Source organism: Idiotropiscis lumnitzeri, chromosome 7, assembly GCF_059441095.1.
Source record: "Idiotropiscis lumnitzeri isolate Australia: NSW breed Sydney's pygmy pipehorse chromosome 7, RoL_Ilum_1.0, whole genome shotgun sequence".
In the NCBI taxonomy this organism is placed as follows: domain Eukaryota; kingdom Metazoa; phylum Chordata; class Actinopteri; order Syngnathiformes; family Syngnathidae; genus Idiotropiscis; species Idiotropiscis lumnitzeri.
In genome coordinates this window covers 8,044,629-8,058,433 of record NC_142397.1, presented here as the reverse complement: position 1 = coordinate 8,058,433, position 13,805 = coordinate 8,044,629, and the positions used below count along the sequence as shown (strand labels likewise).

At 42.7% G+C, this 13,805-nt stretch overlaps 1 protein-coding gene across 1 annotated transcript in view; it reads right to left on the bottom strand.

Moving 5' to 3' along the window:
- oafa (OAF homolog a (Drosophila)) overlaps positions 1–13,345 on the bottom strand; it is an 18,321-nt gene extending 4,976 nt beyond the window's left edge. Inside the window, exon 1 of the mRNA XM_088301545.1 lies at positions 12,805–13,345. Within this exon, the coding sequence (XP_088157671.1) occupies positions 12,805–13,017 (213 nt within the window). The 5' untranslated portion in view covers positions 13,018–13,345. The remainder of the gene's footprint in view (positions 1–12,804) is intronic.
- Between the last annotated feature and the right edge of the window lie 460 nt (positions 13,346–13,805).

The window sequence follows — 13,805 nt, the reverse complement described above, 5'->3', positions numbered from 1 at the left end:
GATTTTCACAACTAAATGACTCAGGAAGCTGTAGTAATATTAGCCGTTTTTTGCAGAGGATAATGAATATATATCCCTGTAAGGCAAGTCACATTGTCTGTTTGTTTGTTGCCGCACCGTTTGTGTTCAACGATCCATTGCTTAAACGGCTGCAACCATCACATTTTGACTCGTCCTTGTTTTGCAGATATTATTTTACTCAAAACAAAGAATCAACATTTTCCTCCTCTGTGAACCAGGAAGTAGCAATAGGCAGATATCAACTGCATAGTCCAAATAAGGTCACAGACTGAATTTCTCCATTTCTGTAAATACTTAAAAACATTCATTTTTATGAGGCCTTGTAGACGTAGGAAATGGAGATAGTGGAGAATCCAAGGAAAAAAAAAAAACTTTGTTGCCATTGGCAAGTACGCGCAAGATTTGGCGCCAAAGCCAAGGCCATAAAGAGTTGTGTGAAAGTGCATGCAAAGGATGATGGGAAGCTCCAGCTCGCACATGAGACCTGCCCCCCCACCCCATTCATCTGACATTACCCCCTACTTCCCTCCTCCCCCTTTCATCCAGCGAGACAGACAAACTGTCCCTAAACACCCCTCCTCCGCTTTTCACACTCTCATATGAAGCAAACAGGCTGCAGAGGAGAAGCTTTTAGTCTGCAAACGCAGGAGGGATAAATAAACATCCCCCCTGATAACCCTAATGAGCCACACTCCCACTTCCTGCGTAACAAGAATGCAAAGCCCCCCCAGAAGCATTTTTACGGCTCCGCTTTGCATGTTCCCCATTCAGTGAAGCATTTTTGGTCAGTCGAGGGTGTCTGACAGGTACACAATAAAAGCAAACATCGTCATGTGACGCTATTTGACCTTTGAAAAGCAAATTGCCGAGCAAATATTGATTTAGGGGCTTCATGCAACATTAACTTCATACATCTCTGTGACCAGAAGGCAGAGATAACAGGAAGTTAAAATGCTCACTTAGCTTTGTTACCGCTTCATGTGTGTCTGTGAGTGTGCGCACGCAAGAGTAGCTCCTCCACAGAGGATTAGATTATTTTTTTTTTTTCGGTGAAGAGCTGGGTTAACTGAGAGCCCACCTTGCCCTCTGCAAGCCTGTTTGCATCTTTGGCTAGATTTTAAGAAACCTCTTGCACATGTGTGGGCAAACTACGGCCCGGGGGCCCACATGCGGCCCGTTAAGTGTTTTAATGCGGCCCGCCAAACTCAAAACATATATTTGTGGATTGATGATTTGCCCTTCGCGGGCCACATAAAATGAGGGCCTTGAGTTTGATACCTGTGGTCTTCCCTTGTCAAAAGTTCTTTTGTGAAGGGAGTCTTGGTCATGTCGCCGTGTTTGAGTGACATAATCACACACAAGGCTGTGACGTGACGCGCTACCGGGAGCAATTTTGAAATAAAAAAGTACCAAAGCAATGATTAAAGAAAAAAAAAAAAGCTACAGTCCCGTCCCATGTATTTTTATGTCACACTGCTTTGTGTGGGTGTGTGTGGCTTAACAGAGACGACCTCGATCGACTGCCTTGTGCTTGACCATAACGTCGGCCGCCGATTGCAGAAACCGCCGGTCGCAGAAACCGCCGCTTGCCACAAAGCGGTCAGACAAACAAACACTAACACGCCGCTCTTGTTAGAGCTATTTAAGTTTCCTTTTTTTTAAAAAAAATTTTTTTAATCGAAAAGTGTACTTAGAGCAGAGGAGTTGAAAATCTATGACTGACTGAAATGGGCTGAAAAAAAAAAACATTTTCGATATACAGACATTTATACACTATTTCACTTCAAATTCACGGGGGCCACAGCTTCAGGACCTCCCATATTGTACACACATGATGCTACACTGAGAGTGTGTGCGTGTGTGTGTGTGTGAGTCCGAGAAAGAAAAAAAGAAAGGGGGAGGCATTCATGGCAGCCACATGGATGTGCCCCAGGGCTCGCTGGTTAATTACAGAGAAACGAGTAGCTGCACCAACTGTGTGTAGTCGGAACACTACTCAAGTGACTACAGTTAACACACAATGTGTCCACATGAATGATTGTCTATTTCCATGGGCCACCATTTGGATTTTGGCCAAAAGGCTGGGAGGGGGGAGGGGGGGGGGGGGGTCGATGGGGACTACTAGGCGACTTTTAACCTTTTCTGACTGAAATTAATGACGCTACATTAAACAGAAAAACAAACATAATAGCTTTAGAGGGGCTGTACCCTCCTAAGGCCTCTACACACCAATCAGAAGTCAGAACGTCGGACCGGAAAATGACAGAAGAACCCAGGGCAAAAGCCGACGGAAACGCCAACTACTCCGGACCTGCTGTGCATGCGTGAGAAGTAGTACCCCTCCCAGCCAGTGGCGGCGATAGTCAATCCTTTCACTGTGATTTCAATAGTGGTGGTGTTTCTTGGATGAGAGTTCACGCTTTTTTTTATTTTATTTTTTTAGCTTTTTTGTTTTCTAATTTCCGAAAAATTTGCTTTTTGAGTTGTGAGAATTCTGCCGGACGGCGATGATATCTCAACTCATTCAAAATTAAGCAGAGCACGGTTTTCTTTGATGCAAAGATCAGCATGAGCGTCTCAATTCTCACGCACTCAATTGCTCTGAGAAGGTGTCAGACAGAAGCCCACAATAGACCAAGTCTAGAAAATTTGGAACAAGCTTTTGGGACAGATGCCAGTTTGCTTAGGGAGCACTGCCAATGTGCCCTCAAGCAAGGTGCGGACCCCTCATTCTGATATCGCTCAACCTAGAGTTTAAATTGAACTTTGCCCTAAAGGGATACAGTAATTAAAATAATTTCTTAATGAGCCTCTCAAGTCAACTATTAATGGAATGAAGGTTGCAATCTCGTAAATAAAAATAAAAATAAAAATAAAAATGAAAATGAAAATAAATATAAAAATAAAAATAAAAATAAAAGACTTTAAGATAACTTGGCAATAATAATAATCTGTGGGGAAAACATGCTTTTCACAATGACATCATCTTGTTCCTAAATACCCAGACACTAGCGGTCGGCTTCAGCTGTTTGCTTGGACGAGATGGACGGACGCTGGCCAAAACCAGCACTGCCACTATATTATTCCCAGACAAAATCACGAATGAGAATGAAATGCGCAGTTGCTACCATGAATGGAGAATATGCAACCAAGACACTCATGCAAACTTCGGCGAACACGACATGAAAATGTCTTGTTTCTACTCGTGGGTCTTCATAGAACATTTTTTCGTTTGACGTCCCCTTTTAAAAAAAGTGTGAAAAGCACCTCAAATTCCAGAATGTCATTTTTGTAGACTTTTTTACAAAACAATCCCCATCTCTTCCTTCGTCTTTATAGTCAAGCTGCTTCTGCGTAAATGTCAAGACGGTGTTAAAAGCCATTTTTATAAATGTCTAAATCAATTTGACCACAGCATCTTTAAGTAAACCTACTGCAGCTATTAAAAAAAAAAAATAAATAAATAAATAAAAGCAATAGTCTTTGGAACTCCCCAGACATATTTGCTTTATACCAAAAATAAATCAAATAAATAAATAAATAAATAAACCTCCTCCTATACAAATCCTTTAAGGCATACAATTGATGCTTTCGCCCACCAACGTCTTGCTCCTTGATCTCATCAACAGGTATGGATGATATAGATGAAACGGTCACCGATATTAAAGAGGAAAAAAAAAAAAAAAGAAGAAAAGAAGAATGGCGTAGCCTTGGGCTCCCCCCCCTACCCCCACCCCCACCACCACCAGAGAGCTACAAATGTCAGCACGGCTGTAAACAATCCACACAATGACAGATTCCTCAGCTTCGCTTCCTCACACCCGAGATTTTGCAGGCAAACCACCACTGGCCCACAGCCAAACACAAACGGGCATTCATGCAAGCGCACAAGTGGGTCATAGACCTTTAAAACAGGAGCGAACCGGGTGCTGCTTTCATTGCCGGTTACCTTTGGTGGGCCCGATTTTTTAAGAGGCGCACAAAAAGCCTATTGAGAGCCTCAAAGGGTGCCGTTTACAGAGAATATTCGCAGCCACTGTAATCGTAACCCAGCGCGGCCTGCGCTCGGAACGAATAATTCAGTGTGACATTAATGTTTCAGCGCTCCGACAATGCTTTCGCTCATGCTTTTAACAAGCTCGTTGCTAATTGGCCATTTCAAATAGAAACATTCAATGAAACAAAAGTGGGCCAGTAGCCGAGCAAAACATTCACCGATCATGTTCTCCAATTTTCTCTTTCAGAACTTGATCATGATAAGACTGATGGATGGTCCGTTGGGAGTCGTGATGCCTCAGTCTGGATAATGGGGCAGTTTTGCGGCTGAGTGACCATGCGTGGAATGTTTATTTGAATCATGTGGTCAATGAGTGACACATTAAATGCGGTATTTTAATCAACACGTATGTAGACATAAAATAAAGACGATAAATTGAAATCGCAATATCTGTCAGAAAAATAGCAATGCATTTTTTTCCCCCCTAAAATCATTCAGCTTTGCAGGAGAAAGCATCTGATACGTTCAATGAAGACCCATCGTCGCCGTTTCTTACCAAACCAGAAAACTGATTGATAAATGGATCATCTTGAGAAAAAGCAGATAACCAATAATCACAACAAAATCTCTTGCCTCGCTTTAAATCACGATTTCTCTTATTGGAAGCCGCAAAGTAAGCAATGGAAACGTCAAATAAATCCGACCAGTTGCCCCCTTTTTGGCTTCTGTTTGTAGAAACCTTACGCAATCAAATGTTTATCCAAAGTCCCCACGTAAAGTGTCAGTTTGCCCTTTTAAAATAACACACAGCTCTGCGATGTTTGGTGAGGGGGGGGGGTGTTTGTCTCGGTGCCCACAAAGGCGGCCCCAAACGAGAACTCAGGTGCAGGGGAGGAGGATTAGAGATGATGTCGGGAAACAAAAGGCGGTGGGAGTGGGAGTGGGACACAAAAGGAGCGGGAGAAAAGGCTCCGTGCTAAGAAATGTCTGACTTGAAGCTAATTACAGAGGCTCGCTCTGACGGCAGGAATGTGGAGCCACATTTGGGCTTGGTCACACCTGGCTGTCCAAAGAGCAAAGCCGTTGGAAAACACTGCAAGTCAATGAATGGCTTCAAAAACATGACACAATTAGAGAGGTGCTCTCCTCTGCGACTTTTCTATTTGGTCAGCGTCGGAAAGTAACCTTTAAAAAAAATAAATAAAATATGTATTACCACACAGAATGCAATTATCCCACCAATGGATTGGTTTGTGGGAAAACTTTGCATTCAGGAAATGAGGCAGCTCAAGGGAAAGGAAATGAAGTCGATAGATAAGGAATCAACAAGGGAGATGGCTGTCGTCCCATTCAGCCGCGGACTGGCGTCCCGCTGTTTTCATATCCTGTTGCAACACACTTACAGAATAGATAAGAGTTACGACAAGAAGAGCCGGTTTTATTTTACAATGCATTTCCTACATTTATTCCAAATGTCATCCCTTGTCATGTGTATTTATGGTTCTATTAAATGCGTTTCCTCACCTACACGGCTCAGGCAGGTTACACGCAAATAAGCCCGATGCCTAAATAAAACAAGGCAAAATAAAAAAATAAAGAAATAAAAGTGGGTTCATGAAATATCTAAAAGGAAAAAAAAAAACAATTGTTTCAGAGGATCTTAATCAAAATTTTGAGGGAAAAGCAAAAAAAGTTCTTAAACTGCATTTAAAAGCATTTACACTCGGGGCTGACTTCACTTCTGTTTGCAGCTTATTCCATTTGTGCGCAGCATAACTGGCTAAATGCAGCTTCACCATGTTTACTTTGAACTCAGCGCTCCACTAACTGAGCGGAGTCTGCAGACCTCAAAGCCCGATTCGGTTTAGATTCAATCAGCATTTCTTGAATGTATTCAAAACCCAAACCATTCAGAGTTTTATAGACCATTAACAGAATTCGACAATCAATTCGACAGCTAAATGACTGGAGTAATATGTTCTGATGTCTTTGTTCAGGTCCGAACCCGAGCTGCAGGGTTCTGAATGAGCTGCAGCTGTTTGATGCTTTTTTTCCCCCCAACGTTCCTACATCATTTAACTCAAAGGTAACATAAATAAAGCACAACTCAGCATTTCTCAGATTGGACGGGTAGGTTAAACCAATTTTGTTGGCTTTTTGTTGTTGCCAAGTGATTATAACACCACACACATTGAGTTCCCGTGGTCATGGATGAGCTAAAACAGGTGCTTCAAAACCGGTCTTTGGCCAAAGCTTTTTTTTTTTTTTCTTTATCCACAGCATTACAGAGGAACATCTGGTGTGCCGGTGGGAGGAGGATGAAGGATAAAGACATCACTAGGGATCGAGGGGCCACGAGAGGCCAAAGGGTGCCCCGTGTGCTACTCGAAGGGCCACCAAAAGAATACAGAAGAAGCCTTTTTTTTTTTTTTTTAAGTCACCAGGCAACAATGAGCGGCTAAGTGAAAGGAGAACAGAAGGGCTAAAGCTCTTTGATTCATGTTTTCGTATATTAAATTCAAATATGGCGCCGAAGCCAACAAGGTCCTTGAGCAACCATCTCAATGCTTCAATTTATTCTAGGTCCATTTTGTCAGCAGCAACTAGCGGCCGAGTCAAATGCCTGCACTTGATTTATTTTGTCAGTTTCTGACTTTGTGGAATTTTGAAATGCCACTGTATTCATTTGGGGTTGAGATCTTGGATGACTTTTATTTGAACCAAGCCTGGATTTGATTACGTGAATGAGTTCACACAACCGTAAGGATAATGAGTCACTCGGGGATTTAATAACATCATAGGGGTGAATTCATGCCATGGTTATGATGGAATCAATATTTCCCATAACAGGTGACACTTGTCTTAAAAAAAAAAAAAAGCTCTGAGTGAGAGCCAAGTTGTGACAAAGTGACATTCATGGGAAAACGGAGAAGCTACATCACTGGCAAGTACGGGCATTTCCCACCCATAGAAAAAAAAAGGAACGACATGGACAGCTAGAAGGTTACAATGAAAAAAAATGAATATATTTAATGAGAGTCACAAGATGGGAAAACTCAAAGACTGCGTCAGAGATAATCAGGGAGCCGATCTAATCCCTGCAGCTCTCAGTTTCCCCTTAAACATTGTTTGCTTTCAGTCGGGTGTATTATTCCCCATTCATTGTTACAGCAAGACGGGCGTATCCATAACGCTTTGAACGCAACCAGGATAGAAAAGAGAGGTAACATACACGTGGGAAACAAAAAACAAACAAATAGTTGCTGTTGTTGCACGTATAAGAATGGGGCAACACTCATCCGAGTGCAACACGTTTGTTTTTTTTATCATTTATTTTTGTGGGGGAAATCTGTTAACACAGAAACAAACTACAGTGTGTCAGCACATCGGTTGCATCACGTTTCATACATTGTGCAAATAACCACTCTCCTTCCATGGTCTTCAAAGCTAACACAACTAGCGTGGCTAACAAAACTAGCGTGGGTAACGTAGCTAGAGTGGCTAACGTAGCTAGCCCGGCTAACGTGGCTAGCGCGGCTAATGTAGCTCGCGCGGGCAACGTAGCTAGAGTGGCTAACATATCCAGCGCGGCTAACGTAGCTAGCGCGGCTAACGTAGCTAGCGCGGCTAACGTAGCTAGCGCGGCTAACGTAGCTAGCGCGGCTAACGTAGCTAGCGCGGCTAACGTAGCTAGCGCGGCTAACGTAGCTAGCGCGGCTAACGTTGCTAGAGTGGCTAACGTATCCAGCGCAGCTTACATAGCTAGCGCGGCTAACGTATCCAGCAAGGCTAACGTAGCTAGCGCGGGTAACGTAGCTAGAGCGGCTAACGTTATTGTGCAATTTGACATCATACTGCCAAGTGTAAAACATTAAACATCATCACTGCCTTCAGACATCTGTTGCTGGATTGGCTGACTACCAAATAAAAGAGAATTCACCAGCATTCGGATTTGATATTACAGACTACAGACTTTTACTTTGCAGAATTCAGGGCGTTCATCATCGATTTTTGGTGATGCCGTTCGTATTTACATTAAAGTATCTCCACATGGCTGACATGGCTCCCAGTCCACCTGCCTAGTAAGTGAAGCTATACAGTAACAGCACAATAACGTATTGATGCATCGCTGACAAAACTGCTCTATTTGAAAACAGTAATGGGAACTCATGAGCACTTTTTTCTGCAATATTGTAATGTAAGAAATTAACAATTGCAATCAGCAATTATGTAGTTACTAGCTCAAAAGTGCCACTATGCCAACCTGCTATTTGAAAATCATGCTTATGCTGTTCTAGAATGGCGATGATCATTGACATTCTGACCTAATCAGACCCCAGCTTAAGTGTCTCACGTATCACCAACAAAAGACCTAACCCATTTTCCAATTGGCTGTCATTTCCACGAAGAACAACAAAACAGGCTGCACAGGAAAATAAAAGTAAAAAAAAAAAAAAAAAAAAATCATGTCACGCGCTTCGAGTTTATATAGCTCAACGTTGTAAATACTCAACTGGGTTGAAATGGTGCAATTCGCCTCTGCTGAACGGTAAACATCTGCTATAAAGTTATGAGCCAGTTCAGAGTAAACAAAGGGTGATTAAGGGCTGCAGCCGGAGATCTTATCAGCAATCTTCCAAACATGACACGCTCATACGGTGAGCTCAACCGCATCACCAACTCCATATGTGCACATGCCTTCGCAGCAGAAAAGCCCCAAAAACCAGCAGTAGGAAGTTGGCTCAGTTGCAATATGAAACTTTATCTATGATTAAAAAACTCTTTGGTTGTTGCGCTCTTCAGGCCCATTTAAACCAAGCTCTGAAGTTTGTCTTGGTTTGGTGCAGTCAGTGACCTCAAACAAATTTAAAAACACTCCACACTATTGTATGCTAGCACTTAAATAGTTACCTTTCCATAATGACGACGTCTACATGCATTCAATATTTTGGTTTTGCTGAGGGGGGCGCGTGTGACTCTGGGGAACATCCTTTTTTTTCTCCGCCATACTACAATAAAGTGTAATTGCACATCCACTCCAGTAGTTGGCAGGGGCGCTCTCCTTGCCCATTGTGAGCAGCAAGTATTAACTGCATGGTGTAGGTTTGTTTTGCAACGAAAATACTATTATTTATAGTTGCGGCGGAGAGTGGGGGGGGGGGGTTGTAACAGAAAATAGTTGAGAAGCACTGCTCTAACCCGGGTGAGTTTAAATGATCCAAAAGGGGTAACCCAGGGGTCTTATTCGGGTTTGCAGCGTTTACATTACCTTTAAAAAAACAAAAAAATGCCAATATTCAGGTTTTAAAAGGTTTATGGATTGCATGTAAATATAGTCAATGTGTCCCCTTTAAAGATGGTAACAAAAGAAGGAATGAAAAAAAAAATAATTTACTGGCATTACGTAGCCTATGCAGCTAGCAAGTGAGATCAGCGTTTATTGCGCCAGATTCCACCACAGTGAATTAAACTCAAGTGCCGCTCGGTGCAAACGTTGCTTTGTAACATTTTTCCGTGCAACACCCATATCATTCTTCTGATATGTCGCCGAAGAGGAAAATATTCCGTCCAATAAAAATAAACTTAATCCTGATAACAAGCTGAAAAATCTGGCTTTATACTCCCTGCATGAAATGCAACTTGCAAACTGTGGCCAAGGTGTCGTGCGTAATGCTGCAAGTGTTTAACATCGCTGTTGAAACGCTCATCTTCCCACACGCTGCAAAGATCCATGGCAGCTGGAAGTGACAACTCATCCAACTTTCCATAAATCTTGGAGATAGTACAAGCCGAGCCGGATAAAAAACACATGGAGGGGAATGAGAACGGGAAGACACGAGTAAGAAAAAAAAAAAAAAGTTTGGGGCGGGGGGTGACCTTGGACTGGAGCAGATAAAGCAGCAGAAGACTACAGTCATCTAAGAGGTTCTAATTCAAATAAACAAAACCATATGTGTGTGGATGAGTGAGGGGGGGCATCAAAAAGGGGCCCCTGCACACCCCGGCGATGCCTCTCAGCTCCAAAAAGTTCAGAGTATGTCCCTTTATTGTGGCGAATACAAAGCGGGAGTAGAGTCGGTGGGGGTCACCAATTATTGGGGCGATGGCCTCATCTCTCACTCTCCGAAACTGCAAATTAGCCATTTTGGTTAGCCAAGCAGACGCGCTGGATCAAAAAGGTCAGATGTGCCCTCTTAATCCTGGTAAATTGCCCCCCCCCTTCACATCTCAGTTGTCAGCATCTGTGTGACAGCAACCCATCACGCAATACACACCCTGATAGACCGGGGCCGATATTTGGCATTTTGCCGATAATCGGCATCGGCCTTTTTAATAACTTTCAAGGCCGATAAATTAAAAGCTGGTTTATTTTGCCTCGCTGCAGGACTTTACTCTCTTAGCTGTGCTAGTGGCCCCGCCTGCAGAAGCAGATTGTCCCACCCAGAGCACCATCTAATTGGTTCCTTGTGCAGTGGGTAGCAGCCAATCAGCAGTAAGCTGCCTGTTTGCTTTTTCACCTCGAGTCATACGCGCTACAAGAGCCTTTGCCGAAATTTGAATAAATGTCAGTCTACTACAACTCACAACTGATAGAAAGAAGTTTTGGAGTTTTTGTTTTTAAAATTTTTTGACACCATTTCCCACTTTTTTCAAACAATGAATATCGGTTTGAAATATCGGTTATTGTCCTTCATGCCTACTAATAATCGGTACAGGTATCGGCACTGAAAAAAGCATATCGTTCTATCGCTAATACACACGCCTTTACGCTGGGATCTAGTGATGGGAAAATAAAGCTTCAAATTTGCTTCATGAACCAGTTGTTGTATTTTTGAGTCCTCTAGATGGCACTGTTGGTTTAAATAAAGGGTTTAAAATTGGCAAGTCGGTGTGCTTTCAGCCCAATGTTGATCAGAGAGTGCCATCTACAGGAGTCCAAAAATACTACAACTGGTTCATGAAACAGATTTGAAGCTTCATTTAGCCATCACTACTGGAATCAACTCCACTCACTTACACACCCATAACCACACACACACTCCCCCGACATGCTCTGGACTTGTCGCTTCAGTAAATTGACATGTATCCCAGTAGTCATTTTCAAAAACAGTAAAACACAGCGTCATCTTTCCAAATTTGATTGTCGGTCAGCGAAGGGATTGTGCTCGTCTACTTTTAGAAAAATGCGAAATATGGTCTTTGATCACAAGCGGGGTTTGGAGATATTCAAGGGGTTGAGAGCGAAGAGGAGGAGCAAGTTGGGGGGGCGGTTACATCCCCACATCTAAGTAAGAGCAGCTGTCTTGACCTCTCTCTGTGAGAAAAAGATGAATGAAACTCAGTTATACTTCTCTACGGGGGGCTGGGGGGTTTTGAGGGTATTTTTTTGCCACATTGGTGCCTGAGGATAGGCAATCAGCTTCTCAGAAGAGACATTGTGGTCTAACCCTGAGGTAAATGACACAGGCTGTGGTTGCTGCACAGAAAAAAAATAGTCAAGTATTTTACCCTGAGGGCGCTACCCGAAAAAAGTTGATGCCTTTGTGCCAGCTTGGTAAGTTACTGTACATACAGTATGTGGCATTTGTTTAATGCAAATGTTTATGCAATTAAATTCACACTTTTCCCCTCCTACAGCCATTATGGTTTAAAAAAAAAGCAAGGATGCATTTTAGATTTTCGAACGGTCGCCAGTTACAGCTTTCTGGTGTGTTGATTCCAATCACAAACCGCGTTCAACAAATTCAACGTCAGGCCAGCGAGAAGCTGTCATCAACTCGTGATCTGATTGGCTATCGCAAGTGTCCATCAACTCTGAAAGCCGTTCGACTTTGACAGATGCCCGCACGATTGTATTTGAAGGCCTCGGACAAATTGTACGTGCTTCTGGTATTATGAAATCTGCCCGACAACACGAGCTAGCTGAATTTTGATTGGATAAAAACCTCTAACCTAAAAATTCAACACAAGGATATAATATGACAATCTGAAGAATATGATAATGATTTCTTGATTATGTTCACACCAAAACCATTAGAATTTGCGTTTCACCGCGGAGGAGTGATAGACCGATTATCGATCATCTATTAACATGTGTGTTTGGAGTAGGGAGAGAGCTAAAAAAAAAAAAAAAAGTCATGATATGGCTCTCCAGGAACCGGAGTTCCCGACCCTGCGTGTACGGGAAATGGCAGCACATTCACTCATTCACTCGTTGCGGGAAATGAAATTACGTTCACGCACCAAATCGTTCGTGAACGGGAAATGACCTCACTGATTCCGTCAACGGCAAGAATGTGGCAGTATGTTTAGTTAAATCCATCCTCCATCTGACGCTGTCTACTGATTCGTGGTTTACGATGATTGACAAAATGTGCGTTGCTGAGCTCAAAAGTACTGAGAGAAGACAAAATCATTTGAAGAAATTATCCATTCACTCACGTTCACTGAAATGATTCGTTCTTTCTTAACGAATCGTACAAAAATGACCCAACAGCACCAGTGGCGCTTTTTGGCTTGTCCATCATGTGTGGCCACACAAAAGGTCAATTACGTTTTTTTTTCTCATTTCTATGGGAAATGTATGCCCTTTTGTAGAAGAAATACCTTTTCAAAGCTAAACCTACTTTGACGTATCAATTCAACTTTGGCGTCCATAGGTTTCTAAACACATCACTGAAAGGAACCTACTCTTAAAAAAAATAACTTAATAACTTAAAAAGTAAATGAGAGAGAACCTCGTAGTTTTTTTTTTTTAATTCAAAGGGGAAATCAATTCATCTCACCTGTTTGAAGTCGACCATAAAGGTGACGAGGGTGCCGTCTCCTAGCTTGAACTCCACCGATATGGAGTCTTTCTCGCTGTCCGCCTCCAGGACCTCCTCGGTCACCAGTCCGTCGGTGAGCCGGACCCGAACCCTCAGCTCGGAGCCCAGTCCCACGACACAGACGAGAAGCAGCGGCAACAGCAGCACAACCTTAGTCGCGCTCGCACACATCCCCGAACACGCAGAAGCGAACCCAAAGCGACGAAGATTCCAGGCGTAATCCAAATGTGTGCGTTCATATCTAAAAGTGTTCTCCTCACATAACGTCCGCGTTTCAAAAGCCACTCAATCACTGCACTTCACACGTTGGGACGACTTGCCTTTTTTTTTTCCTTTTCCATTGAGAGGTTTTTGGGTCCGATAAGATGGATTCGCCGGACCAATGGTAGCACGTTGTTGTTGTTCGGTGATCATAAAAGACCCAACTTTTTTTTTTGTCACGCAACGCCGTCACTTCCGAGGTCCACACTCCAAACTTTTAACGCGCGTGTGCGTGCGTGTGCGTGTGCGTGTGCGTAGTGCTGGTAGTAAACTCTTAAAGACACACGCACACACGCGCACACACAAGCGTCTCTGCCCATCCCCCTAAAGAAGGAGGCTTCTCATGTGATCCTCCTTCTGCACTCTCAACTAATAATACCCCTCTACTGAACACTCTTTTCCCCCTTATACTCCTTATACTGTATACACACGATTCTCCCTCTTTTTTCTTTTATTATTTTTTTTTACCAAGTACGACCCTAAAAAATATTGCGCTCTCCAATTAATTATCACCACATTGACTAACATTAAAATGCGGTAGCATAAAGACAAATGTTTTATTCCTAAAAACACCTGTATTTAACATTGCAGAAAGACTCTCTAATATTATAGGGCTGGGGTTAAAAAAAATTATATATAGATTTGAATTGATTTTCCTTTTCATAAAGGCATATATCGCTAGTTTTAATGACGTCTTT